General features: G+C 32.3%; 1 protein-coding gene across 1 annotated transcript in view; it reads right to left on the bottom strand.

Annotated features, from left to right (window-relative positions):
* The window catches only part of LOC148938655 (purine nucleoside phosphorylase-like), a gene marked incomplete at its 5' end in the record, with an annotated part of 183,493 nt that overhangs the window by 18,723 nt on the left and 137,766 nt on the right, over window positions 1-27,004 (bottom strand). The window contains 2 exons of the mRNA XM_089107634.1: window positions 16,306-16,481; window positions 18,309-18,487. Of these exons, the coding sequence (XP_088963760.1) occupies window positions 16,306-16,481; window positions 18,309-18,487 (355 nt within the window). The remainder of the gene's footprint in view (window positions 1-16,305; window positions 16,482-18,308; window positions 18,488-27,004) is intronic.

Below are 27,004 nucleotides of genomic sequence, written 5' to 3'. Positions count from 1 at the left end.
GTTAGGCTTAAAGATATTTATTGCTTAAACGTATTAACATATTTTTGAAAGAATTTGCTACTTACTTACAATTTTTGATAATTTCTTAAATGAAATTTCTGCATTGTGTATCCATGAGGTAACTTCAAGACAGAGTTTGTAGCTTACTTAGAGTTTCGTCATAATTTCTTGAATGAAATGTCTTTTTTATTTATCCAGGAGGTGAATTCAAGAAAAAATTTGTCCCCATGTGTCTGACAATAGATGTATGCAAATTCCTTTTCTTACATCTCCGACGTTTTATTAGACATTCTAAACGTTTGATATGCTAGCTTACTCTAAAAATAATTAACACATAACAATGTAATTAAAAATATATTTTTAATTAAATAATGATATGTAGAATATTAATAAAATAAATATATTATGATACATTATTAATATAAACAAATAAATATGGACATTTTGAATCTGTTCCATAAAATAGTTCACCATGTTCTCTCTTGATATTATAGCTATTGTCTTCTCTTAGTTCGTAATCAGTAGAATAATCATTATTCCATTTTGAGTCATACACAATTTTTACTGGTGTCTCATCAAAAGGCTCAATATGCTTTTCGTCTTTGGTATTATTTGGTTCAATGACTGTTTGACCAATGGCAGTAACGTTTGCTGGTGCTTTGTTTTTCATCGATTCATCTTTATATTCCATCGTGATATTTTCTGACAATGCCCTTTTTATTTTTTCTGGCAATTTCACTGTCTATTATCACATTATTTTTACACAGGTAACAGTTGCGGCACGTAGACAAGATATGGTTTACGATATTAGTAGAAGAGTAGGCCTTTCTTTTATTGATCTTCCGTTGAATGCTAATACCTGAAAGGTGACGATTGGATGTATCAGTAGGTAATGTGTTACCTGCAACAGTAGCAAGGAGTTGTCCTCTATCATCAATGATTATTTTTATGTTGGCATTCTCTTTGAATGCAATCATCTCTGGAGATCTCAATCTCGCATAACCATCAACATAAGAGTTGAATTTTTTCGGTATTCCAAAGAAATTTAATTCCTTACTGTCATGACAATTCATGCATACATTTCCAATAGTGCTACCACCTGTACTTGTTTCAAAGTTTAAATATTTCTCTTTGTCGGCATTCAATGCTACAATAACCTTGTTATGTAAACACACTTTATTAAAATGTTCCATCTTCACTTTTTTTTAAAAGATATGACTTATGTGTTTATCGTTCCACTGCGTAAAAAATACTGATTTAATACATGCAATAGATTAGGTTGTGTCAATAACCAGTCATAGAATACCAGTGGGAAAGTCACATCGTGTCTCTGACCAATCACAGAGCGCTGTCAATAACCTGTCATAGAATGCCAGTGGGAAAGTCACATCGTGTCTCTGACCAATCACAGAGCGCAATTGTTAGAACTGTAAGCATACTTTGACATTTTAAGTTCTGTACAGAAAGAAAAAAATAAATAAAGTTGAGAAATTTAGAAGTTCTAAAAAAGTTTGAATTAAACACTTTTAGGATATTGAGTGTCTTTACTGAAAAACTAGTGCATTACAGAGTCTCTCAAGTCCCTTAAAGCTCTTTTAAAAGATACAAAAACTACTTATTTAACACAAAAATTTCGTTTTTAATGACCACAAATTAAATAAAAACCACACGGAAACAGGCATCTGAGTCTCTCAAACCACTTAAAGCTCTTTTAAAATATAAAAAAACTACTTATTTAAAACGAAAATTTTTTTTTTAATGACTACCAAGTAAACAAAAACCACACGGAATTAGGCAACTGAGTCTCTCAAACCCCGTAAAGCTCTTTTAAAAGATGCAAAAACTAATTATATAACACACACATTTTGTTTTTATTGACCACCAAGTAAAGAAAAACCACACGGAATCAGGCATCTGAGTCTCTCAAACCCCTTAAAGCTCTTTTAAAATATAGAAAAACTACTTATTTAACACACAAATTTAGTTTTTAATGACAACCAAGTAAGGAAAAAACACACGGAATAAGGCAACTGAGTCTCTCAAACCCCTTATAGCTCTTTTAAAATATACAAAAAATCCTTATTTAACAAAAAAATTTAGTTTTTAAAGACCACAAAGTAAAGAAAAATCACACGGACTTTGGCAACTGAGTCTCTCAAACCCATTAAAGCTCTTTTAAAATAAAAAACAACAACTTATTTAACACAAAAATTTCGTTTTTAATGACCACCAAGTAAAGAAAAATCACACGGAATCATGCAACTGAGTCTCTCAATCCCCTTAAAGCTCTTTTAAAAGATACAAAAACAACTAATATAACACAAAAATTTCGTTTTTAATTACCATCAAGTAAAGAAAAATCACACGGAATTATGCAACTGACTCTCAAGCCCCTTAAAGCTATTTTAAAAGATACAAAACTACTTATTTAACACAATAAATTCGTTTTTAATGACCATCACGTAAAGAAAAATCACACGGAATTAGTCGACTGAGTCTCTCAATCCCCGTAAAGATCCTTTAAAAAATACAAAAACTACTTATTTAACACAAAAATTTCGTTTTTAATGACCATCAAGTAAAGAAAAATCACTCGGAATTAGGCAACTGAGTCTCTCAATCCCCGTAAAGTTCTTTTAAAAGATACAAAAACTACTTATTTAACACAAAAATTTCGTTTTTAATGACCAACATGGAAAGAAAAATCACATGGAATTAGTCTTCTGAGTCTCTCAATCCCAGTAAAGTTCTTTTAATATTTACATTAACTACTTATTTAACACTAAAATTTCGTTTTTAATGACCATCAAGTAAAGAAAAATCACACGGAATTAGGCAACTGAGTCTCTCAATCCCCGTAAAGCTCTTTTAAAAGATACAAAAACTACTTATTTAACACAAAAATTTCGTTTTTAATGAACATCAAGTAAATACAAATCACACTGAATTAGGCAACTGAGTCTCTCAATCCCCGTAAAGCTCTTTTAAAAGATACAAAAACTACTTATTTAACACTAAAATTTCGTTTTTAATGACAATCAAGTAAATAAAAATCACACGGAATTAGGCAACTGAGTCTCTCAATCCCAGTAAAGCTCTTTTAAAAGATACAAAAACTACTTATTTAACACAAAAATTTCGTTTTTAATGACCATAAAGTAAAGAAAAATCAATCGTAATTAGTCAACTGAGTATCTAAATCCACTTAAATCACTTTTAAAATATACAAAAACTACTTATTTAACACAAAAATTTCGTTTTTAATGACCATCAATTAAAGAAAAATCACACGGAATTAGGCAACTGAGTCTCTCAATCCCCGTAAAGCTCTTTTAAAAGATACAAAAACTACTTATTTAACACAAAAATTTCGTTTTTAATGAGCATCAAGTAAATAAAAATCACACGTAATTAGGCAACTGAGTCTCTCAATCCTCGTAAAGTTCTTTTAAAAGATACAAAAACTACTTATTTAACACAAAGAACCCCCATGTAACTGAACCCCTGTATAACTTAAACACAGTGAAACCTTACAATCCTTTATAGATTTATTATATTTTATTTTCTAGCCACCAAATTCTCAAAGCCACATAATAAAACGCGATTTTTAAAACAGGTAGCTAGATTTACGACCAAAAAAAGGGATCCCCCCCGGGGACGTGAACCCCCCCTTGTAACTGAACCCGTGTATAACCGAAATCCCTCCGTGCAACTGTATCCTCTTTAACTGAACCCTCGTGCAACTCAACCCTCTATGCAACCCACCCCCTCATAACACTTTTCAGCCATTTCTTTTTAAATTGACAATATTTTTCAAACGTTACTTACGTATTATACAGACCACATCGGCGAGGTAAAGCTAGGTCAAGTCACAATGTCATTCTATCGTTACTTTTCAATTAAGCTATTGAATACTTTCTAGCAATGTCTCTTGTAAGCGTCTACGCAAATATCTTTTCGCAAATATCTTTTCGCAAAAAAAAATTCGCAAATCTCGTAAACTAAAGAAGTAATTACCCTTTTCAAATGCATTACTCGTTCTATTAATGAAACCCATGAAACGAATAGCCAAGTTTTTAAAAAAAAAACCTACTAATCAACTTACAGATGAATGACCACGGATTTAACATAAAAAAAAAACTTGTTTATCATGAAATAGAAATTCAGTTAATTGTGCCAGAAAAAACTTGAAGCAGAACAGATTATAACCAACCTGTTTGGTATGAGCACGTACGCAAAGTATATACCTTCAAGCAAATTCCATATGATATTTCAAATTACTATACCATCTATAGAAACGGTACCTCTTTGCAAATAACCATGGTAACCCCAATTCGTTTAAAATATACACACATACCCATGCCTAAGGCGTAGGTTTCCTTGTCCCTTTTCAAGTAATTGTACGGTTACTACTAGCAAGTTACCCATACTCTTTGGTTCAGTTATAGTTGTACGCCTGCAGTAATCTTTAAAGTTTTCGATTTGAACAAGCTGAACAGTGATCAAGGATCCACAAGTCACAAGGACCGACTACTATAGTCGGTAAAGTAGAATAGACAAAGCATAGGGAGTTTGTTCGTGGTTGAAGGAAGTTTGGAAGAATAGGAAGATGTGTCTGCAACTTTAATAAAATATAAATATCTTTGCTAGTTTGGGCTTGAAGCTTATCAAATTTTCTACTCTATAGTACCGCTACATCTTACGAATAAATAGCCACAGTTTATATTTTCTTGGTTTGAATTTTACGTTTGGTATTGTCTAATCAATGCCCTTGACTTTGTGGTTAGCTTCATGTTGCTACAAGTATTTGATCAGCTAGAAATGGGGGCTGACCACCCACACCGAAAGAAGGATACACTGACTCTCCTTCTTGACAGTTATTACAAAATTATAAGCAAAAAGTACATAAATTTAAGAAGAGGCCAGTTTGTCTCTCACTCAGACCATCTCTCTTGGCTTTATCTCCAATTGGCCAATGGCTTGATGGCAACTTGATACTAATTCAAACAGTCTCAAATGAATCAAAATTCTCTCAAATGAAGCTTAAAACAACGAGATATCAGTTTACACCACCAAAATGGCAGAAAGGGCCATTTTGCTTCTGCGCGGTCACTTTTGATTCTTAAAAAGGGCACTAGAACTTTTGATTTTCATTTCAATCCGTTCTTCTGATATTCTAGTGTCACCGTCCTAATAAGATTACCCCTAAAAAACAAGACAACAAGGAAACACACACAAAAAAAACGCATATCCTTGACCACCCTGCTCAGCTGGTCATGTTACTTTATTTTGATGGTCAATCAAAAAGACGATAAAATACGTTTGATTGATATTAAGATTTATGTTCCCTGTGCAGTTGCTGGAATACAAGTTCCCTACATTCCAAAGTTCTAATATTTGAATATAATGCGATAATTTTGCGACCATTTGATAGCTAACATTCAGCTTTATTCGTCTACCAAATTACAGTTTGGAAATTTCGTTTTTCAATTTTTGTTGAAAACAGAAAAAAAACTTCTTGTTTTTTTAAGAAATTTAGATCATTTTCTAATAAAATATATAATGTGACAACTCAGCCTCGGTGAATAGATATATTTGAAAATTTTTTTAAGATATATATGATTGCTTAGGTTTCCACTTAACTAATTCAAACAATAAGATTTCATCTTCGCTGTTTTTCGTTCTCTAAAAGTCTGAACATTGAGGCTTAAGGAGGGATTTGGAAAGTAGTTCGAAAATTAGAGACTCTTTATAGATTTTTGTTTAAAAACACAGATTTCAGTAGAAATGACCCTATAACTCCGAACAGTACACCAAATATGGGCATAGAGTCATTAGGGAGTACACGTGGTTAATGGGGTCAATGACCTAAATTTCCAAAGGTCGATTTATTTGCTGTTGTTGTTGTTTTGGCCATGTGCATAGAGTCATTAGGGAGAACACGTGGTTAATTAAAGTGATTGGGAATTTGGAACACCAGTGCTGTCAGTCATTAATCAAATTGTTTCCGGGCAAAGTTTAATAATGTCTGACAGGTACTGACAGGTAACATTTCTAATAATGTCTGACAGGTAACATTTCTCCAGGAATAGATCCAAGTCATTAATGTTCCTTGCCCTGGAAACAATTCTACTGGTCGAACTCCAAAGATATTAATAACCAAACGCCATGGAAACAATTCTCCAAGAAACATCTTAGAGATGAATTGTTTTAGCACGGGAATCAGGTTTCTTAGTAATTTGAAATGTGACAGCGCAGAGATGTCAATAACAAAGGAACACGCTGAAATTACGTTCAGGGGTTATTTGGGCGAAACCGTTTTAGACATTTTATGGAATTATTTCGGCAAAACAGTTAGAGACATTTTAAAAGATGATTTTAAAAAATGATTTTAGAAGAGGATTTGAGGGTGAAACTCTGTGGTCGTTATAATACACAAGTTCCATTTGAACAGTGTTGTGAGGTCCTCTACCCCAACCCCAAAGGTCCCCGGTCTCCCTAATGCCCCTCGAGCCCCCAAAGACCCCCGGAACCCCCCCCCATCCCCATTTTTTTTTAAAATAATTTTTGAATTTTTTAACATGGTATTTTTTTTAACTTTTTTACGTATCTTATGACATTACGTATCTAAATGACATGAAATATGCTTACGGCTCTACCAATCGTATTCTGTGCTGGTTCATAGGCACGACGCGGCTTTCCCATTGGTACTCTATGACAGGTTATCGACACTACATAGTTTAATGCGTGCATTATATCAGTATTTTTTACGCAGTGGAATGATAAACACACAATTCATATCTGTAAAAAGTGAAGATGAATTATTCGATGAAAGTATGTGCATATGATTAAATCATTGTCGTGTTGAATGCTGCCAAGGAGAAATACCTGAACTATGAAACGAGTGCAAGTGGTAACACTATTGGAAATGTATGCATGCATTGTCATGACAGCGAGAAGTTAGATTCCTTTGGAGTACCCAAGAATTTCCATCATGCAAACGGTGGATATGCGAGAGTAACATTACCAGAGAAAGTAGTACTCAAAGAGAATGCCAACGTAAAAATAATAGTTGATGATCGGGGACAACTCCTAGCTAATGGTTCTGGTAGCATGTTAGCCGTTGATATATCTTATCGATATCTTTCCGGTGTTAGCATTCGAATGAAAGCAAAGGGAAAAAGAAGGCATGCATACAGCTGCACCAACATCATAAATCATATCTTGTCAATGTGTCAAAACTGCTATCTATGTAAAAATAATGTGACAATAGACAGTGAAATCGTAGGCAGAATAAAAAGAACATTAGCAGACAATATCATCAATGAATATAAAGATGAATTGACGGAAAGTGAAGCGCAAGTGTACTAATAATGTATAATAATGTATTTAACGTATTTTTATATTAATATTCTACATGTCATTATTTCATTAAAAATATCTTATGCATTATTTTGTTAGGTGTTCATTATTTTTTGGGTATGCTAGCAGGTCAAACGTTCAGAATATCTATTAAAACGGGCAGAGATGTAAGAAAAAGAATTTTTAGAGATAAAGATACTACTAGCAGGCTCAATTTTTCATAGAAGATAGAAAAGTTCATGATATCTGCTGAATTTTACCAAAGAACAGAATTCAATTCTAATTTCTCTAGAGAAAACAAAAATCTTCCACTTCAGTTTTTTATTTCACAAAAGACATAAAGAAATTTAAAGTTCAATTCTAAATTTTTCGGTGGAAGATAGAAAAAGTAACACCATACTTGTGAATATTTTCACGGAAGATAAAAAGTTCTAGTTCAATTTAAAATTTTCTCAACGAAGTGAAGAAAAGTTCAAGTTCTCTACTGAACTTTACCAAAGAACAGAATTCAATTCTAATTTCTCCAGAGAAAACAAAAATCTTCCACTTCAGTTCTTTATTTCACAAAGACATAAAGAAATTTAGAGTTCAATTCTAAATTTTTCGGTGGAAGATAGAAAAAGTAATACCTTACTTATGAATATTTTCCCGGAAGATAAAAAGTTCTAGTTCATTTTTAAATTTTCTCAACGAAGTGAAGAAAAGTTCAAGTTCTCTACTGAACTATACCAAAGAACAGAATTCAATTCTAATTTCTCCAGAGAAAACAAAAATCTTCCACTTCAGTTCTTTATTTCACAAAGACATAAAGAAATTTAAAGTTCAATTCTAAATTTTTCAGTGGAAGATAGAAAAAGTAATGCTATACTTGTGAATATTTTCCCGGAAGATAAAAAGTTCTAGTTCAATTTAAAATTTTCTCAACGAAGTGAAGAAAAGTTCAAGTTCTCTTCTGAATTTTACCAAGGAACACAATTCAATTCTAATTTCTCCAGAGAAAACAAAACTCTTCCACTCCAGTTCTTTATTTCACAAAGACATAAAGAAATTTAAAGTTCAATTCAAAATTTTTCGGTGGAAGATATAAAAAGTAATATCATACTTTTGAATATTTTCCCGGAAGATAAAAAGCTCTAGTTCAATTTAAAAATTTCTCAACGAAGTGAAGAAAATTTCATGTTCTCTACTGAATTTTACCAAAGAATACAATTCAATTCTAATTTCTCCAGATAAAATAAAAATCTTCCACTTAAGTTCTTTATTTCACAATGACATAAAGAAATTTAAAGTTCAATTCTAAATTTTTCGGTGGAAGATAGAAAAAGTAATGCCATACTTGTGAATATTTTCCCGGAAGATAAAAAGTTCTAGTTCAATTTAAAATTTTCACAACGAAGTGAAGAAAGGTTCAAGTACTCTTCTGAATTTTACCAAAGAACACACTTCAATTCTAATTTCACCAGAGAAAATAAAAATCTTCCACTTCAGTTCTTTATTTCACAAAGCCATAAAGAAATTTAAAGTTCAATTCTAAATTTTTCTGTGAAAGATGGAAAAAGTAATACCATACTTGTGAATATTTTCACGGAAGATAAAGCGTTCTAGTTCAATTTAAAATTTTCCCAACGAAGTGTAGAAAAGTTCAAGTTCCCTACTGAATTTTACCAAAGAACACAATTCAATTCTAATTTCTCCAGAGAAAATAAAAATCTTCCACTTAAGTTCTTTATTTCACAAAGACATAAGGAAATTTAAAGTTCAATCTAATTTTTCGGTGGAAGATAGAAAAAGTAATACCATACTTGTGAATATTTTCACGGAAGATACTTGTGAATATTTTCACGGAAGATAAAAAGTTCTAGTTCAATTTAAAATTTTCTCAACGAAGTGAAGAAAAGTTCAAGTTCTCTACTGAATCTTACCGAAGAACACATTCAATTTTAATTTCTCCAGAGAAAATAAAAATCTTCCACTTAAGTTCTTTATTTCACAAAGACAAAGAAATTTAAAATTCAATTCTAAATTTTTCAGTGGAAGATAGAAAAAGTACTACCATACTTGTGAATATTTTCACGGAAGATAAAAATTTCTAGTTCAATTTAAAATTTTCTCAACGAAGTCAAGGAAAGTCCAAGTTCTCTTCTGAATTTTCTCAATGAAAAAGAAATTAGTCATTGATCATTTCTATTTTTCCAAATAATATAAAAATTTTCCACTTTAGTTCAGATCTGTCACGAAGAGATGAAAAATTTAAAATACTGTTCTAAATTTTTCACTGAAGACAAAAAAGTTCAAGTTCTCTTCGGAATTTTACCAAAGAACACAATTCAATTCTAATTTCTCCAGAGATAACAAAAATCTTCCACTTCAGTTCTTTATTTCACAAAGACATAAAGAAATTTAGAGTTCAATTCTAAATTTTTCGGTGGAAGATAGAAAAAGTAATAACTTACGTGTGAATATTTTCACGGAAGATAAAAGGTTCTTGTTCAATTTTAAATTTTCTCAACGAAGTGAAGAAAAGTTCAAGTTCTCTACTGAATTTTACCAAAGAACACAATTCATTTCTAATTTATCCAGAGAAAATAAAAATCTTCCACTTAAGTTCTTTATTTTACAAAGACATAAAGAAATTGAAAGTTCAATTCTAAATTTTTCAGTGGAAGATAGAAAAAGTAATACCATACTACTGAATATTTTCCCGGAAGATAAAAAGTTCTAGTTCAATTTAAAATTTTCTCAGCGAAGTGAAGAAGAATTTAAGTTCTCTTCTGAATTTTACCAAAGACCACAATTCAATTCTAATTTCACCAGAGAAAATAAAAATCTTCCACTTCAGTTCTTTATTTCACAAAGACATAAAGAAATTAAAAGTTCAATTCTAAATATTTCGGTGGAAGATAGAAAAAGTAATACCATACTTGTGAATATTTTCACGGAAGATAAAAAGTTCTAGTTCAATTTAAAATTTTCTCAACGAAGTGAAGAAAAGTTCAAGTTCTCTACTGAATTTTACCAAGGAACACAATTCAATTCTAATTTCTCCAGAGAAAACAAAATTTTCCACTTAAATTCTTTATTTCACAATGACATAAAGAAATTTAAAGTTCAATTCTAAATTTTTCGGTGGAAGATAGAAAAAGTAATACCATACTTGTGAATATTTTCCCGGAAGATAAAAAGTTCTAGTTAAATTTAAAATTTTCTCAACGAAGTGAAGAAAAATTCAAGTTCTCTTCTGAATTTTACAAAAGAACACAATTCAATTCTAATTTCACAAGAGAAAATAAAAATCTTACACTTAAGTTCTTTATTTCACAAAGACAGAAAGAAATTTAAAGTTCAATTCTAAATTTTTCGGTGGAAGATAGAAAAAGTAATACCATACATGTGAATATTTTCTAGAAGAGATGAAAAATTTTAAATACTTTACAAAATTTTTAACAGAATATGAAAAAGTTCAAGTTTTCTTCGGAATTTTAACAAAGAACACAATTCAATTCTAATTTCTCCAGAGAAAATAAAAATCTTCCACTTCAGTTCTTTATTTCACAAAGACATAAGGAAATTTAGAGTTCAATTCTAAATTTTTCGGTGGAAAATAGAAAAAGTAATACCATACTTGTGAATATTTTCCTGGAAGATAAAAAGTTCTAGTTCAATTTAAAATTTTCTCAACGAAGTGAAGAAAGATTCAAGTTTTCTTCGGAATTTTACCAAAGAACACAAATCAATTCTAATTTCTCCAGAGAAAATAAAAATCTTCCACTTAAGTTCTTGATTTCACAAAGACATAAAGAAATTTAAAGTTCAATTCTAAATTTTTCGGTGGAAGATAGAAAAAGTAATACCATACTTGTGAATATTTTCCCGGAAGATAAAAAGTTCTAGTTCAATTTTCTTCACTTCTCAACGAAGTGAAGAAAAATTCAAGTTCTCTTCTGAATTTTACCAAAGAACACAATTCAATTCTAATTTCACCAGAGAAAATAAAAATCTTCCACTTCAGTTCTTTATTTCACAAAGACATAAAGAAATTTAAAGTTCAATTCTAATTTTTCGGTGGAAGATAGATAAAGTAATACCATACTTGTGAATATTTTCTCGAAGAGATGAAAAATTTAAAATACTGTTCCAAATTTTTCAAAGAAGATAAAAAAGTTCAAGTTCTCTTCAGAATTTTACCAAAGAACACATTTCAATTCTAATTTTTCCAGACAAAATAAAAATCTTCCACTTCAGTTGTTTATTTCACAGACATAAAGAAATTTAAAGTTCAATTCTAAATTTTTCGGTGGAAGATAGAAAAAGTAATACCATGCTTGTGAATATTTCTCATCTCTTCGAGAAGAAAAATTTTTCTTCTGTGAAAATTTTTCATCTCTTCGAGAAAATATTCACAAGTATGGTATTACTGTTTCTATCTTCCACCGAAAAATTTAGAATTGAACTTTAAATTTCTTTATGTCTTTGTGAAATAAAGAACTGAAGTGGAAGATTTTTATTTTCTCTGGTGAAATTAGAATTGAATTGTGTTCTTTGGTAAAATTCAGAAGAGAACTTGAATTTTTCTTCACTTCGTTGAGAAGTGAAGAAAATTGAACTAGAACTTTTTATCGTCCGGGAAAATATTCACAAGTATGATATTACTTTTTCTATCTTCCACCAAAAAATTTAGAATTGAACTCTAAATTTCTTTATGTCTTTGTGAAATAAAGAACTGAAGTGTAAGATTTTTGTTTTTTCTGAAGAAATTAGAATTGAATTGTGTTCTTTGGTATAGTTCAGTAGAGAACTTGAACTTTTCTTCACTTCGTTGAGAAAATTTTAAATTGAACTAGAACTTTTTATCTTCCGGGAAAATATTCATATGTATGGTATTACTTTTTCTATCTTCCACCGAAAAATTTAAAATTGAACTTTAAATTTCTTTATGTCTTTTGTGAAATAAAGAACTGAAGTGGAAGACTTTGTTTTCTCTGGAGAAATTAGAATTGAATTCTGTTCTTTGGTAAAATTCAGAAGAGATCATGAACTTTTCTATCTTCTATGAAAAATTGAGCCTGCTAGTAGTATCTTTATCTCTAAAAATTCTTTTTCTTACATCTCTGCCCCTTTTAATAGATATTCTGAACGTTTGACGTTCTAGCATACCCTAAAAATAATGAACACTTAACAAAATAATGCATAAAATATTTTTAATGAAATAATGACATGTAGAATATTAATATAAAAATACGTTAAATACATTATTATACATTATTAGTACACTTGCGCTTCACTTTCCGTCAATTCATCTTTATATTCATTGATGATATTGTCCGCTAATGTCCTTTTTATTCTGCCTACGATTTCACTGTCTATTGTCTTATTATTTTTACATAGATAGCAGTTTTGACACATTGACAAGATATGATTTATGATGTTGGTGCAGCTGTATGCATGCCTTCTTTTTCCCTTTGCTTTCATTCGAATGCTAACACCGGAAAGATATCGATAAGATATATCAACGGCTAACATGCTACCAGAACCCTTAGCTAGGAGTTGTCCCCGATCATCAACTATTATTTTTACGTTGGCATTCTCTTTGAGTACTACTTTCTCTGGTAATGTTACTCTCGCACATCCACCGTTTGCATGATGGAAATTCTTGGGTACTCCAAAGGAATCTAACTTCTCGCTGTCATGACAAGGCATGCATACATTTCCAATAGTGTTAACACTTGCACTCGTTTCATATTTCAGGTATTTCTCCATGTCAGCATTCAACACGACGATTATTTTATCATGTGCACATACTTTCGTCGAATAATTCATCTTCACTTTTTACAGATATGAATTGTGTTTTTATCCTTCCACTGCGTAAAAAATACTGATTTAATGCACGCATTAAACTATGTAGTGTCGATAACCTGTCATAGAGTAACAATGGGAAAGCCGCGTCGTGCCTATGAACAAGCACAGAGTACGATTGGTAGAGCCGTAAGCATATTTCATGTCATTTTAAGATACGTAAAAAAGTTTAAAAAAATACCATGTCATTCAAAAATTATTTAAAAAAAATGGGGATGGGGAGGGGTTCCGGGGGTCTTTGGGGGCTCGAGGGGATTAGGGGGACCGGGGGCCTTTGGGGTTGGGGTAGAGGACCTCACAACACTGTTCAAATGGAACTTGTGTATTATAACGACCACAGAGTTTCACTCTCAAATCCTCTTCTAAAATCATCTTTTAAAATCATCTTTTAAAATGTCTCTAACTGTTTCGCCGAAATAATTCCATAAAATGTCTAAAACGGTTTCGCCCAAATAACCCCTAAACCTAATTTCAGCGTGTTCCTTTGTTATTGACATCTCTGCGCTGTCACATTTCAAATTACTAAGAAACCTGATTCCCGCGCTAAAACAATTCATCTCTAAGATGTTTCTTGGAGAATTGTTTTCATGGCGTTTGGTTATTAATATCTTTGGAGTTCGACCAGTAGAATTGTTTCCAGGGCAAGGAACATTAATGACTTGGATCTATTCCTGGAGAAATGTTGACAGTACCTGTCAGACATCATTAAACTTTGCACGGAAACAATTTGATTAATGACTGACAGCACAGGTGTTCCAAATTCCCAATCACTTTAATTAACCACGTGTTCTCCCTAATGACTCTATGCACATGGCCAAAACAACAACAACAGCAAATAAATCGACCTTTGGAAATTTAGGTCATTGACCCCATTAACCACGTATTCTTCCTAATGACTCTATGCCCATATTTGGTGTACTGTTCGGAGTTATAGGGTCATTTCTACTGATTTCTATTGATTTTTAACCAGCATTTCTGGGATTTTGGAAAAATATGAATTTGAAACAAAGATGTATAGGTTTTGTGCATAGCAATGAACACAGCAGTCTTATATAATGGACACTCAAGGGGCAGAAAATCCTAGTGCTAAGACCGTATCCAGGGGCGTAGGGGGTTTGAAACCCCCCCCCCCCCACGCGGAAATTTTTGTCTGGCTCGTAAAATCGCTACAATAACGGATGTAAACAAATTTTTCATGCATCAAAAAATTCTTGTAGCCCCCCCCCCCCAAGAAAAAAAAGAAAATCTGAAACGTCCTTTTCCAGTGCTTATTATTATAATGTTTAGTATCCAGGTAAAGCCACACTCATGGATACTGGCAAGGGGTCAGGGGCAATGGGGGCCCCCCCCCCCCCCGAAGCAAGTAAAAATAAAAAAATATAGAAAATAGGAACATGAGAAATATTCTCACTAAGGCTTTAGTAAAAAAAAACACATGGTTCTACCTACCCCCTTACTCTCCTGAAAACTTTTCTGGCGGCACTAATGTTAAGATAATCAAGGAGTGAGTATGTAAATCTGCAATGGTTAATAAGAATTTTCCCTCTTGCAGGATAGCAAGATGAAAGGCTAGTTTTTATGCTCATCTTTGAGAATCTAATTCATTTAAGGGGATCATGATTTGTAAAACATCACTAGGATTTGATGACATTGTGTTAGTCTTGGCAATTGAATAATTAACATTTCAGGGGACGGGGATGTATAGCCTATACAACAAATAAGAATTCCACCATATTTCTTCATAAGGTAAAAGAATGGTTCATATCCTTATACCTGCCTGGAGCCTTGTCCACAGGAAAAAGGAAGACAATAAAAAATCTCGTTATGAAATTTAGGCAACTCCGTATCCCCCCCCCCTGTTTGTCCTAGACTCCAAACAAAACGAAGTCATTTTATTTTTAACGACGATATTCCCACGCATTAGCAGATTTAAAGTACTTTAATTTATTACCATTCACCTATTCATTGCAATAGGAATTGCATCGGTATCAGCCGGAATTTTCCATTTCTTAAAGTTCATGTTCCCAACGAAACATGTGATTTTGCGGCAAGGCTTCAGCTGTAACTTGTATCAACACTACAAAGCACTTATTAGATTTATTAGGGAGTTTTATAAAATAAACCTGACCTGCAGTTTTGTAATTTATGCAGTTCTTTATGCAGTTTTGTAGTTTAAGGTAGCGGGGCATGCTAAATGAAAATAAAAATAATACATCTTTTAAACCTATACATCTGTGTTTCAAATTCATAATTTTCCAAATCCCAGAAATGCTGGTTAAAAATCAATAGAAATCCGTGTTTTTAAACCAAAATCTAAAAAGAGTCTCTAATTTTCGAACTACTTTCCAAATCCCTCCTTAAGCCTCAATGTTCAGACTTTTAGAGAACCAAAAACAGTGAAGATGAAATCTTATTGTTTGAATTAGTTAAGTGGAAACCTAAATAATCATATATATCTTAAAATTAGGAAAGATTGGGAGTTTTATAAAATAAACCTGACCTCTTTATGCAGTTTTGTAGTTTTAGGTAAAGGGGCATGCCAAATGAAAATAAAAATAAACATGGCTGAAATATGAGCCAAAAAATAAAATGGCATCTTAATAAGAGGTAGCTTTCCTTTGAAGGTGTAACAATCTTTTGGAATCAATAAATTGTTAATGTTAGAATTTTCATGAAGAAAAGCGTTGCCAAATTTAATTAATTAGTTTTGTTTATTAATTTTCACAGCTCAACATGGCAACACTGACGAAAATGCGATACTGCCTAAAAAGCCTCGTTATTTTGAGAAGATTAAAATAAAAAAACTTAGAAAACTGCTTTTTTCAAATATGAATAGACGTAATATTGGCCCAATCTTACGTTTATTCTGACGTTTTATTTTGTTTTCCCCCAAAATTTAAATGTGTTTAAATGTTTTTGGACGTTTTTAAACGTTTAAAATGTGTAATGTTATGTTAAACATTTTACTTTGATGTCCTTAATACTTTAAAAGCCAAAAAGAAGCTATTCAAGAAGACCTATTTTGCAAACTAAAGAATAGTTACTTATACCAAAAGTCTGAAATCAAGTTAGACAAACATTAAAACTAACCTTTCATCATGTTTCCCTACAAGAGGGGAATTTCCTGTTAACCCTTGGAGGTTTATATGATCTTTGATTAACATTATGTCACCAGTTTTGTACGAAGGATTTAGTCCCCCGGCTGCACAAGTGATTACTATTTGTCTAACGCCTAGGAGCTTCATCACTCGAACTGGCATAGAACACTGAAAATAGAACACAAGAGTAAAGTAAACTGCAGCCACAATATTTACTAATAGTACTACACAGGTAAGCGAAGCTGTTCACTTAATCGATTTACTCGTCACCCATCATCACTTCTTCACAATCATTTATTCCTAGTCTAAGTGACTTGTTCTTCTTAGCACTAATTTTCAAGTCTGTTCTCAGACCCTCCAAAAAATAATTCATTTTGCTAACATTTTCTCTAGGACACTCAAATCATTAGCATAATCTAAGTCTAGGGGAGTTTCACCTTCCCATTTCAATCCATCCTCTCAACTAGACTTTGCTGTATTCCTTAAGACAAAAGCCATCAAAGTTTATTTGGCTCGATGTCAAAGTAAAGTTATGTTCACAACTTTACTGTGGTTATAAAATATATTGGATATAAAAATAAACTTAGAAAAAAACACCAACAATAGGTAAATCATTCGGAAAGTATAAGAAATTATAGGAATACTTCAGTGAGGGTGAGTAGAGGGTTGTAAGACCCTCTCCCCTACTGTTTGGAAATTTCATCGCTAAGCAGTACAACAAGAAAAGAATGGAAATACCGTGGAAAAAATCAGTTTATCTTCAACCATGTTTCTATGCGGATTTTAAGGATTTCTAACTTATTAACTGTCTTTCTAAAATAGGAAAATGTTCAGCTTCACAATTGTCACTGCCAAGCTAATTGGCAATATTTAGTACTAGTTGGCAATATTTACTCCTTTGAGCTTCTTTACCTTTATTTTGACTATTTAAGGATATTGAATCTAAATCAAAAAGCAAAATGATGTTGTCACGTCACATACTTTAGTAATAAATTGAAGTATAAATGAAAATTCAAATGGGGACAAGTCCTTTAATTAGAAACAGATGCAAAAAAATCTAGATATTTCGATCACATACAGCAGTGATGAGCTTGTGTGAGTGTATGGGCCTATACACTCAGGAATGTTGTTTCTCCTCCCCCATTTTTAAATAATTTTTAATTATCTGTTCTTTCTTTCTTTTGCTGCTTCTTTCATTCTTTCTCCTAGAAATAAATGATTAGTAATCTAAGGGCTAAAAATAATGTGTTGCTCAAGATTTATTTTGACATATTTGCTGTACATTTAAGAATATGAATAATGAACAATCTATGGTGCATCAGGTCAACAAAAAGGGGTGGAAGGGTCAGATTGTGACTTAAAAGGAACCAGATAATTTGGTCAACACTTACTGGATATCCTTCCCCTCCCCTGCCAAAAAGTTGTAGATTGCTGATGGCCCAAAGCAATAATTATTAGATAAATTAACCGCAAGTCACTAAATTAGTAAAAAAAAAAATATAAACCACGAGAGTCACTTATTTTCCACCTGGTCGTGCGCCTCTCAGAACATTAAGTGTGCCATAACGTTCTGGAAAGCTTGGCACAGTTTAGCAGCGATTTGCACACGTTTGCCACCCGGTACCTGGTGTACATGATTTTTGAAAGTGGTCATCGCCTCGCTAAACCGCATGCGTAATGAATAACGCCCTCATTTTACTGTTCTTGCTAAAACCTTGAAACTAGCCTGTAGAGTTTCAAAAGGTTGGAAAAAAGTTTTTTTTTTTTTTTTTTTTTTTTTTTTTTTTTTTTTTATTGACGTTGAATATAATTTTCCTGCTTCTGAAAGAGTGCATGTAAAAGCTAGATTTGCGAACCATTCAAAGTACCCAGGGAACGTTTTTTTAAGACAAGAAAATTACTGCAAGATAACAATTAATAGACAGAAAATATATCACCAAATCTAGTAACAAGTCCCAAGAAGAAGCGGTCCTGCCAGGAATAAACGCAAATTACCAGCCATAAGGAATATCCTTCATATAGGTGGAGTCGTCCCTTCATTGCAATGACTGGTATGCCATCTAATAAGCCAATAACTAGTTCCCCTGCATGACCAGGCACAGTTGATGGTGGGAAATGAGGTATTTCTTCGTATGGTATCACAGTGCTATCTAATATAATATCTGCCAGGCTTCCTTGAAAAAGAGTTTTATTTCTTCTTTTAGGTCACACAGAAGAAGGCTATCCAAAATTGAACAAGAGAAATGTATATAAAAAGAAATGATGAGTGGATTGCAATTTAAAGACATTAAGTTAGACGAAAATGAGGAAACCAGGCATGTCGGTGAAAGGGACGAAGCTTTAGGAATGGTCTCCCTCAAAACTATACAAAGACGTTCCTCTTCTTAAAAAGTAAAGCGGCTCTCGAGTGATCAAGTGCTCGATACAACAGTCAAGGGGGAACGGTTGTGCTTACCAGATGATTGAAGTCTATAATGAAAAGAATATAAAGGAGTGATAGGTTATGCTCCCTCTCGAAGTCCCTTACTGAAAAAGACTGTTGTGCTCTAGCTTTTGCTACAGTGGTTCCCACTCCTGAAACCTCTCCTGCTAGATTTCAATAGGCCTCTTTTATAGCCAGAGTTTTGTTAATTTGTAAGGGGAACTGCAAAAAGATATCTTTTTGGGAAGTAATTTTATAGATGTTACCGTGAATGTCCACAAATTGGTGAATGTCCAAAATACCTTTTTTCTCCTTGGATTCACTCAGTGTTGCCAAACAACTTTTTCAGTTTAATGCAAGGTTTGATGAGGACAGGTTAGGATTGGTTAGGTTGGGTTAGCTTAGGTTTTTAATATATTTCTGATATTTATAACCAAATGTAACCAAACCTTAATCTAACCTAACCTAAACTAGCATAATCTAACTTAACTTTAACTTTTACCACCATAGCTTGCATAAGACAGAAAAATTTGACTCGCAAAACTAATTGAATCCAAGCAGAGAAAAAGGAATTTCGGACATTCACCGGTGAATGTTGACATTAACCCAATTTTGAATATTCACGGTGACATATATACTACATAACAACGGATTTTACTCTTTAACAAAACTAAGGCATTGTTTCATATTAGTTATGACTGGTAGGTTTTGAAAAACTACGATGGCCGTTGGTAGGACTCAAATCTACAATAGTTGTGACAACAGCTTCATTTCTTAGCGACTATGGCTGTCACTTAGGAATATGAGTATATACCATCTTTTGAATTTGCGCAGGCCCCCGTACCAAACAGGTTCTTCTAGTAGGTAAACAGGTCATCACACTCTTTCAAGGAATATACATGTTTTTTTTTTATTATGACATTGATTTTTTGTGTGTCAGTCTATTGGATAAAGTTCGCGGTTTGTCCAATATAATAACTTTATTAGTAGTTTTTCTAAAAAAACTTGTAATACTAAAATGTACTTAATTTAAAAAAAAAAAAAACCCGATATAATTGTGATGCTATAAGACTGGTTTCGCTTCATGGGTTCATTAATAGAAGGACTAATGTTTATGAAGAGGGTAATTACTTCTTTAGTTTACGAGATTTGCGAATTTTTTGCGAAAAGATATTTGCGTAGACGCTTACAAGGGACATTGCTAGAAAGTATTCAATAGCTTAATTGAAAAGTAACGATTGAATGACATTGTGACTTGACCTAGCTTTACCTCGCCGATGTGGTATGTATAATACGTAATTAACGTTTGAAAAATATTGTCAATTTAAAAAGAACGGGCTGAAACGTGTTCGGCGGGGGGGGGGCTGCATAGAGGGGGGAGGTGCACGAGGGTTCAGTTAAAGAGGATACAGTTGCACGGAGGGTTTCGGTTATACACGGGTTCAGTTACAAGGGGGGTTCAGTTGCACGGGGGTCTCCCTTTTTTTTGTCGTAACTCGGGCTCCCTGTTTTCAAAATACCTTTTTCTTCTGAGGCTTGGAGCCTTTGATGACTATATATACGTTGTTTCAGTTATACAGGGGTTCAGTTACATGGGCTTGGTGGTTGTTATAATACACAAGTTCTATTTGAACAGTGTTGTGAGATCCCCTACCACACCCCCAAAGGACTCCGATTCCCCCATCCCGTGTATTAGCGAAGTTACTCTGTGGTCGTTATAATACACAAGCTTTAGTTTACGAGATTTGGGGACTTGAGTTGCACGAGAGTTCAGTTACATATAGATTCACTTACACGGGGGTTTAGTTAAATCTTCGTCTGAAAAATAGGAGTTCACACTTAAAAAAGTTCTATTAAGAGCTATTTTTATGGAAATGGTTCATTTTTGAACCAAAACTATACTTTTCTGACTGAAGATACACATTTGAATCAGAAAAGGTGAAAATGTACACATCTAAATCAGAAAAGTGTGTTTTGACTATATTTTCTATAATTTAGTCTGAAAAATAGGACTTCACACTTAAAAAGTTCTATTATGAGCTTTTTTATGGAAATGGTTCATTTTTTTGAACCGAAACTATGCTTTTGTGATTGAAGATATACATTGTAATCAGAGAAATTGTTTTTTAAAAATATGCTAAAAGATGATTCACGTGAAGCTATTGTAGTTTTCTATAAAAAATAAATGATTTTCAAAATCAAAGAAAATTGCCCCCATCTTTAGCAAATATAGCCTTAGCTAGTTAAAAATGTTCATAAATTCTTGATTTTCAATCTAACTTAACTTGTAGGAATAGGACTTCATTCAAACAAGTAAATCGGCTTTATTTAAAATATATTAATTGCACAAAAAAGACTATTATTTTTCATTGTTTTTCCTTCCAGGTGCTAAGGTCTCCATCTCGCTTTCAGTTAGTTTTTTTTTCTAAGTATACGATAGTAACGATTATGCCATCTCCATACTTCATAGTAGCCATCATGAGTTATATAATGATCATCATCCAATTTAGGCTCCCGATCTAAAAAACAAAAACAAAAACAATTCAAAATAGAACTAGATCTTAACTAACAACTGTTAGTGGTAGTGTTACAATTGTTACCATGTAGAACTACAGAATGATTTAAAACTGTATTAAAAGTTCAGAAACACATCTATACTATTTGCTAACAAACAGGGGTTCAGTTACATGGGGTCGGTGGTCGTTATAATACAAAAGTTCTATTTGAATCGTGTTGTGAGATCCCCTACCACACCCCCAAAGGACTCCAACTCCCCCCCCCATCCCAGCCCATGTATTAGCGAAGTTACTCTGCGGTCGTTATAAAACACAAGCTTTAGTTTACGAGATTTGGGGGCTTGAGTTGCACGAGAGTTCAGTTACATACAGATTCAGTTACACGGGAGGTTTAGTTAAATTTTCGTCTGAAAAATAGGAGTTCACACTTAAAAAAGTTCTATTAAGAGCTATTTTTATGGAAATGGTTCATTTTTGAACCAAAACTATACTTTTCTGACTGAACATACACATTTGAATCAGAAAAGGTGAAAATGTACACATCTAAAACAGAAAAGTGTGTTTTGACTATATTTTCTATAATTTAGTCTGAAAAATAGGACTTCACACTTAAAAAGTCCTATTAAGAGCTTTTTTTTTTTTTTTTTTTTTTTTTTTTTTTATGGAAATGGTTCATTTTTGAACCGAAACTATGCTTTTGTGACTGAAGATATACATTATAATCAGAGAAATTGTTTAAAAATACGCTAAAAGATGATTCCCGTGAAGCTATTGTAGTTTTTTCTATAAAAAATAAATGATTTTTCAAAATCAAAGACACGAGGGTTTAGTTAAATTTTCGTCTGAAAAAATAGGATTTCACGATTAAAAAAGTTCTATTAAGAGCTATTTTTATGGAAATGATTCATTTTTGAACTAAAACTATGCTTTTCTGACTGAACATACACATTTGAATCAGAAAAGGTGAAAATGTACACATCTAAAACATAAAAGTGTGTTTTGACTATATTTTATATAATTTAGTCTGAAAAATAGGACTTCACACTTAAAAAAGTTCTATTAAGAGCTTTTTTTTTTCCGCTTTTATTTCAGCCAATTGTGTTTAACAAAAAAAAAATAATGGAATTATTTACTGATCTTAAGTTGTTGTGATTTTAAAAGTTAAGCTTTTGTTTAAGCCAATCGTGTATCTTCCCCAAAAAATACTTTTCAGACAATCAACTTCAGACTAACAAGAATTTTTTTTTTTTAACTGAAGTGGAAAATTTTGATATTATTTTTGTAAAATAGAATTGATCAATAACTTATTTCATTTTCATTAAGAAAATTCAGAATCAAAGTTTAACTTTTATTCTTCCAGGAAAATATTTGGAACAGAACTGTAAATTTTTTCATCTCTTTGAGAAAAATCTGAATTGAAGTGGAAAATTTTATATTATTTTAGGAAAATAGAATTGATCAATAACTTATTTCATTTTCATTGAGAAAATTCAGAATCGAAGTTGAACTTTTTTAGTCTTTGCGATTTTTGTACTAACCATGAGTTTTGTAACAGCAAGCGAGCAAGCTATTAATTGGTTTTTAGAGTTTTTCGGTTACTATTGAGCCGTGTCGATCCTTACTTACAGTTCGTTACCACGAACACAATAAATTGTTTCAGCCAATCGTGTATCTCCCCCGAAAAAATACTTTTCAGACAATCAACTTCAGACTTACTTTTTTTGTAACTGAAGTGGAAAATTTTGATATTATTTTGGGAAAATAGAATTGATCAATAACTTATTTCATTTTCATTAAGAAAATTCAGAATCAAAGTTGAACTTTTCTTCTTCCAGGAAAATATTTGGAACAGAACTTTAAATTTTTTCATCTCTTTGAGAAAAAATCTGAATTGAAGTGGAAAATTTTATATTATTTTAGGAAAATAGAATTGATCAATAACGTATTTCATTTTCATTGAGAAAATTCAGAATCGAAGTTGAACTTTTTAGTCTTCACGATTTTTGTATTAACCAGGAGTTTTGTAACAGCAAGCGAGCAAGCTATTAATTGGTTTTTAGAGTTTTTCGGTTACTATTGAGCCGTGTCGATCCTTACTTACAGTTCGTTACCACGAACACAAGAAATTGTTTCAGCCAATAGTGTATCTCCCCCCGAAAAAACACTTTTCAGACAATCAACTTCAGACTAACCAGAATTTTTTTTTAACTGAAGTGTAAAATTTTTATATTATTTTGGGAAAATAGACTTGATCAATAACTTATTTCATTTTTCATTCAGAAAATTCAGAATCGAAGTTGAACTTTTCTTCTTCCGGGAAAATATTTGGAACAGAACTTTAAATTTTTTCATCTCTTTTGAGAAAAATTTGAGTTTAAACTATTGAAGTTTCTATAAATTTAAGTTAAAAAAAGCTGCTCACCAAGTTTAGCGAAATAAAAACGTCTATTTGCAGCATTCCCCATCATCTTCCAAATTGTAAGAAGGAACTGAATGTATATCATCCCATTCTTAAGGTATTTTATACCTTATATCTTGGAAATTAAGTCTCTCTTCTTATCAGATTCAAACGCTTAATACCCACAAGCATATGCGAATCAAATTTCATCTTAAAGTGCCAACGTATCTGATAGAATAATTTAAGTCTTATGATCAATTTCATAAAACCTATAATTTTCACCTTTTTCTCCATTAAGCATCAATTACTTCAAGAAATTAATTCCACATTGTTGCAGATAGGAGCTTGAAACTTCCGAAGTAGGGTTATTGGTTTTTAGAGTTTCGGTAACTATTGAGTCGTGTCGCTCCTTACTTACAGTTCGTTAGCACAAACACAAAAAAAGTTATCACTCTTAACATTTAAATCTTGGCAAATCCAAAACACCTGTGCAGTGATTTTTGCAAGTGCGTTTAGGTGTTAAATTCCAATTAATAGGCACGTAACGTATCTAAAACAGAAAAGTGTGTTTTGACTATATTTTCTATAATTTAGTCTGAAAAATAGGACTTCACACTTAAAAATTTCTATTAAGAGCTTTTTTTTTCCGCTTTTATTTCAACCAATTGTGTTTTTGATATTATTTTGGGAAAATAGAATTGATCAATAACTTATTTCATTTTAATTAAGAAAATTCAGAATCAAAGTTGAACTTTTCTTCTTCCAGGAAAATATTTGGAACAGAACTTTAAATTTTTTCATCTCTTTGAGAAAAATCTGAATTGAAGTGGAAAATTTTATATTATTTTAGGAAAATAGAATTGATCAATAACTTATTTCATTTTCATTGAGAAAATTCAGAATCGAAGTTGAACTTTTTTTAGTCTTCGCGATTTTTGTATTAACCATGAGTTTTGTAACAGCAAGCGAGCAAGCTATTAATTGGTTTTTAGAGTTTTTCGGTTACTATTGAGCCGTGTCAATCCTTACTTACAGTTCGTTACCACGAACACAATAAATCTTATTACGTATACGAAGGGGATCCCCCCCCCTCCAGGGACCACAGGGACCGAAAGCCTACCACGAGTGGGACCCTCCCCCCCCAACCCCGGGGTTGGGGTTAAGCTAGGTTCACTTAGGCGCGCGCGTCTAAGTGAACCTAGATTAACCCCAACCCCGGGGTTGGGGGAGGGGGAGGGTCCCACTCGTGGTAGGCTTTCGGTCCCTGTGGTCCCTGGAGGGGGGGGGGGGGATACCCTTCGTATACGTAATAATTCTCTTCTTTATAAGTTTTAAATTTTATCATTAATTTAAGTTGAAAAAACTTTTTTTAATTTATTTTATTATCGTTTTCTAAATAATTCCAGTAAATCTGGCCCCCATCTCCACGGAAAAATCCCTCCCTCCCCCTTCAAAAAAAAAAAATTTATGTTCATGTTGGGTTTGATTTATTTATCGATGCGGATTTGTGACAGTTTCACGATTGGTAGATTATTTTATGTTATTTTTGCTATCTGTTAATACATTTAAGCAATAAATATCTTTAAGCTTAACCCATCCTTGTTCTTTAGAATAGTTCTATTGTAAGCAAGTAACAAACTCTTTCCTGAAGTCATTATTCAAATCCTAATCACCTATCAAGTTATCAAAAAACTTGTAAAGCAACTAGTCAAACAGGTCCTCTCAACGGAGAAATGGATTGCAAACAGTGGTTTAACCGAGTCAGACTCAAAACGAGCAGAAATTAACATAAGTCGAGCGCGAATTTTAGAATTGGTAATGTTCTATCAGCTTTAATAGCTTGCTCGCTTGCTGTTAGAAAACTCCTGGTTAATACAAAAATCGCGAAGACTAAAAAGTTCAACTTCGATTCTGAATTTTCTCAATGAAAATGAAATAAGTTATTGATCCATCTCCACGGAAAAATCCCTCCCTCCCCCTTCAAAAAAAAAAAATGTATGTTCATTTTGGGTTTCATTTATTTATCGATGCGGATTTGTGACAGTTTAACGATTGGTAGATTATTTGATGTTATTTTTGCTATCTGTTAATACATTTAAGCAATAAATATCTTTAAGCTTAACCCGTCCTTGTTCTTTAGAATAGTTCTATTGTAAGCAAGTATCAAACACTTTCCTGAAGTTATTATTCAAATCCTAATCACCTCTCAAGTTCTCAAAAAAACTTTTAAATTCACGAGTCAAACAGGTCATCTAAAATGAGACATGTAGTGCACAAAGTGGTTTAACCAAGTCAGACTCAAAACGGGAAGAAATTAAAATAAGTCGAGCGCAAATTTTAGAATTGGTAATGTTCTATCAGCTTTAATAGCTTGCTCGCTTGCTGTTAGAAAACTCCTGGTTAATACAAAAATCGCGAAGACTAAAAAGTTCAACTTCGATTCTGAATTTTCTCAATGAAAATGAAATAAGTTATTGATCAATTCTATTTTCCAAAAATAATATAAAATTTTCCACTTCAATTCAGATTTTTTCTCAAAGAGATGAAAAAATTTAAAGTTCTGTTCCAAATATTTTCCTGGAAGAAGAAAAGTTCAACTTTGATTCTGAATTTTCTTAATGAAAATGAAATAAGTTATTGATCAATTCTATTTTCCCAAAATAATATCAAAATTTTCCACTTCAGTTAAAAAAAAGTTAGTCTGAAGTTGATTGTCTGAAAAGTATTTTTTCGGGGGAGATACACGATTGGCTGAAACAATTTATTGTGTTCGTGGTAACGAACTGTGAGTAAGGATCGACACGGCTCAATAGTAACCGAAAAACTCTAAAAACCAATTAATAGCTTGCTCGCTTGCTGTTACAAAACTCATGGTTAATACAAAAATCGCGAAGACTAAAAAAGTTCAACTTCGATTCTGAATTTTCTCAATGAAAATGAAATAAGTTATTGATCAATTCTATTTTCCTAAAATAATATAAAATTTTCCACTTCAATTCAGATTTTTCTCAAAGAGATGAAAAAATTTAAAGTTCTGTTCCAAATATTTTCCTGGAAGAATAAATGTTCAACTTTGATTCTGAATTTTCTTAATGAAAATGAAATAAGTTATTTATCAATTCTATTTTCCCAAAATAATATCAAAAACACACTTGGCTGAAATAAAAGCGGAAAAAAAAAAGCTCTTAATATAACTTTTTAAGTGTGAAGTCCTATTTTTCAGACTAAATTATATAAAATATAGTCAAAACACACTTTTCTGTTTTAGATACGTTACGTGCCTATTAATTGGAATTTAACACCTACACGCACTTGCAAAAATCACTGCACAGGTGTTTTGGATTTGCCAAGATTT

Source organism: Artemia sp. Qi Xiang Cuo, unplaced genomic scaffold (genome assembly GCF_049724085.1).
Source record: "Artemia sp. Qi Xiang Cuo unplaced genomic scaffold, ASM4972408v1 HiC_scaffold_3051, whole genome shotgun sequence".
Lineage (NCBI taxonomy): Eukaryota > Metazoa > Arthropoda > Branchiopoda > Anostraca > Artemiidae > Artemia > Artemia sp. Qi Xiang Cuo.
The sequence above is the reverse complement of the archived record's forward strand: the minus strand, read 5'-3'. Positions and strand labels throughout refer to the sequence as shown.